Source organism: Arachis ipaensis, chromosome B02 (genome assembly GCF_000816755.2).
Source record: "Arachis ipaensis cultivar K30076 chromosome B02, Araip1.1, whole genome shotgun sequence".
In the NCBI taxonomy this organism is placed as follows: domain Eukaryota; kingdom Viridiplantae; phylum Streptophyta; class Magnoliopsida; order Fabales; family Fabaceae; genus Arachis; species Arachis ipaensis.
Window position 1 is genome coordinate 107,948,527 of NC_029786.2, and position 2,886 is coordinate 107,951,412.

At 27.4% G+C, this 2,886-nt stretch overlaps 1 protein-coding gene across 1 annotated transcript in view; it reads left to right on the top strand.

Annotated features, from left to right (window-relative positions):
• LOC107628062 (putative homeobox-leucine zipper protein ATHB-51) overlaps nucleotides 1,960-2,886 on the top strand; it is a 2,071-nt gene continuing 1,144 nt past the window's right edge. Inside the window, 3 exon segments of the mRNA XM_021116727.1 lie at nucleotides 1,960-2,312; nucleotides 2,753-2,882; nucleotides 2,884-2,886. The exon segment at nucleotides 2,884-2,886 is cut by the window's right edge and continues 208 nt beyond it. Coding sequence (XP_020972386.1) covers nucleotides 2,213-2,312; nucleotides 2,753-2,882; nucleotides 2,884-2,886 — 233 coding nt within the window. The 5' untranslated portion in view covers nucleotides 1,960-2,212.

Below are 2,886 nucleotides of genomic sequence, written 5' to 3' on the forward strand. Positions count from 1 at the left end.
TCTGCATGATATACAGTGTGTGTTATTATTGGACTTACCTTAAAAAAATCATCTTAGTTGTAATTTGAGAGGAGGGTCATTTTAACATTTTTAATATTCTACTATTATACATAAAAAATTATAATGAAAGATATTGATAGAATGATAAAAGAATTACCATAAAGCTAATCATAAAATAATGATTTTAATTTTAGTAAATTTATTTTAATGTTATTCATATTTAATCTTTATCCGGCTAGTAAAGAATTTACTCTCTAACACATAAAAATGAGTTAATATATGATGATCTTTGCCACCAATTTGGTCAAACTAGATAGATAGAACTAAAGAATAGAAGGATGAATAATTTAGGGTAAAGGTATGACAAGTAAATAAACAAACTTAATTGGATAACTTATGAATTGATTATAAAGATAAAAATATTTCTACGTGAAAATATACAATAACTTAGAATTACAGTGAAAAGTCACGTGCGGTTGATTTTACATGAAATTGATAGTTGAGAACAGTTAAATAATTTGATTAATTTGATTAAATTTTTATCTAACTATTCTCAGTTATGACTTCATGTCAACTGCACGTAAGTTTCTACTATGAATATAGGATAATACAATAGGTTGATATTGTTAGAATATAATTAACATCAATTAGAATTATTTAGTATATCTGAATATTTATTATAGAATATTACGTCTTTATTATTACGATTCTTTTAGCATCTATAAATACTCTTCTATATTGTATCATTCTGACAACTTGAATAGACAATTTAATTACATTCAATAATACACAAATTCTTCCTCCAATTTAGTCTCTTGTTTCTAACAGATATATATATCTTAGTGAATTAAAAATGTAGGATTCATATTTGATTAACTAAAGTTGAATGAAAAGTAGGGTTAGGTTTGCATCCATGTATGTATTCAAAAGCCAAAAGAAATGAGAAATGAGAAATAAAAAATGGTCCCTGGCAAGGCATGGAAGGATGAGAGGGTGAGGGGGAAGAAGGGCAGCCAAAGAAGGGGGGGCCAACTGACATATGCCTCCTCCCCTTTTTCACGCCTTGTCCGTTCCTATTGACTATTGTCCTCTCTCTCTCTCTCTTACTGCATTTAACACTGTAACTTTGTTGCCCCCTAAAACCCCACTACCAACTTAGCCAAATCCAACAACAAAAAAAAGTTAATACTATTTCTAGTACTTCATCATTTCTTTCAAAGATAAAACGTGTAACTACTAATAATTTAAATAATTAGTTTAAGTGGTTTTATATATTGTAATTTGTTGATGTATGAAAAATCGTTTTTTAGACCAATTAATTGAGTGATTGATGATCGATTAGAGAATTTTGAATTGTGAAAAAGGATATTGTTTTTTCACTTAAAAAAATAATTTTTAATGATAATAATATAATAACTATTATATATCTTATTTAACATATATTTTTGCAGCAATTATATATTTGTCATTATTATTATATATTACAATGACAATTATATATTTTTACGGTTATTAAAAAGGTTTTTTATACAATTATACAATTACTGCTAAAACCTTTTAGCGATGATAATCATATATTTTTTGCCGCTACTAAAAAAACTTTTATTGATAATTATACAATTGCTGCTAAAATTTTTTAACGATAAATTATAAGACGACTAACATCTAATTATAGATAAATATATTAGTGGCTTTTTTTATTGTCACTAAAAGCAAAATAAATGACCAATAAAAAATAAATTTTCTAATAATGTTCAAACAAATAATTAAAAATCAAAATAGATATTTACTAAAAAACACAAAGTTATATTAAATTATAAAATCGTCTAATTTAATAAAAAAATTTAGAAATACTTAACTTAAAACCTAAATTTAGATTTGAAACTACTATAACTATTATTATATTGGGTGGTTTATTTTAAGATAGGGCGGTCTAAAAAGAGAGGGAATAGAAGCTTTGGTTGCTTCCTTCTCAGATATCTAATCTATCTATCTTTCTTCCTTGGTTTTGTGGTCCATTCCCAATTGAGTGTGGCCCCTTTATATAACATAGATAAATTCTTCTGTTTAGAAACAAACAGTAGGATCCAAGTTAAAGGGAATATATGAATTAAGCTAAGAGAGACATCACATACCAAGAACAAGCCAAGAAAGTGAAAGTGTTTGAGTTCTAATATTTGAAGTGTCAAGCTCAAAAGATAGAGATATATCCATGGATTGGAATAATAATGGCAGCACTAGATCCTTTGTTCCTCGACCTGATTCTTCTTTCAGCTTCCTCTACAACTATACCTACACCAACCCTTTCCCAGGTAATAACAATAATATTCTTCTTCTAAACCATATATAGTTTGAGAAACATTTCAAGTGCACCGGGGAGTACCAGTGTGCGCACCAGTTGTTTTAACCGTTGATTTCAATTAATATATGTTATATATATTTTTTATAATTCAGATCAATGGTTAAAACAACTGAAGCACCGGTATTCTCAGTGCACTTGAAATGTTTCCTATAATTTGACTATTATTATATATAGCATGTAAACTCTAGAGTCCATTTTCGTTTTCATATATGAATAGTAACTTGAGGTACAAGCAATACTATCACACTTTCACTATATGTTATGTATATATGATTTTGCTTAGGCTCCAATTGCAATTTAAACCCTAATTATTATTATTATCACTATGTATAGTTACTATTATTTACTACTACTACTAGTATTATATTATTATAATTTGTTAATAATAAGGAATAGAAATGAAACAAGGAGGATCATCAGCAATGGTGGAGGGTCCATCATCATCAACAACATTATCAATGGAGAAAATGAACAACAACAACAACAACAACAACTTAATAATGGAGAAGAAAAAGAGGCTAAAA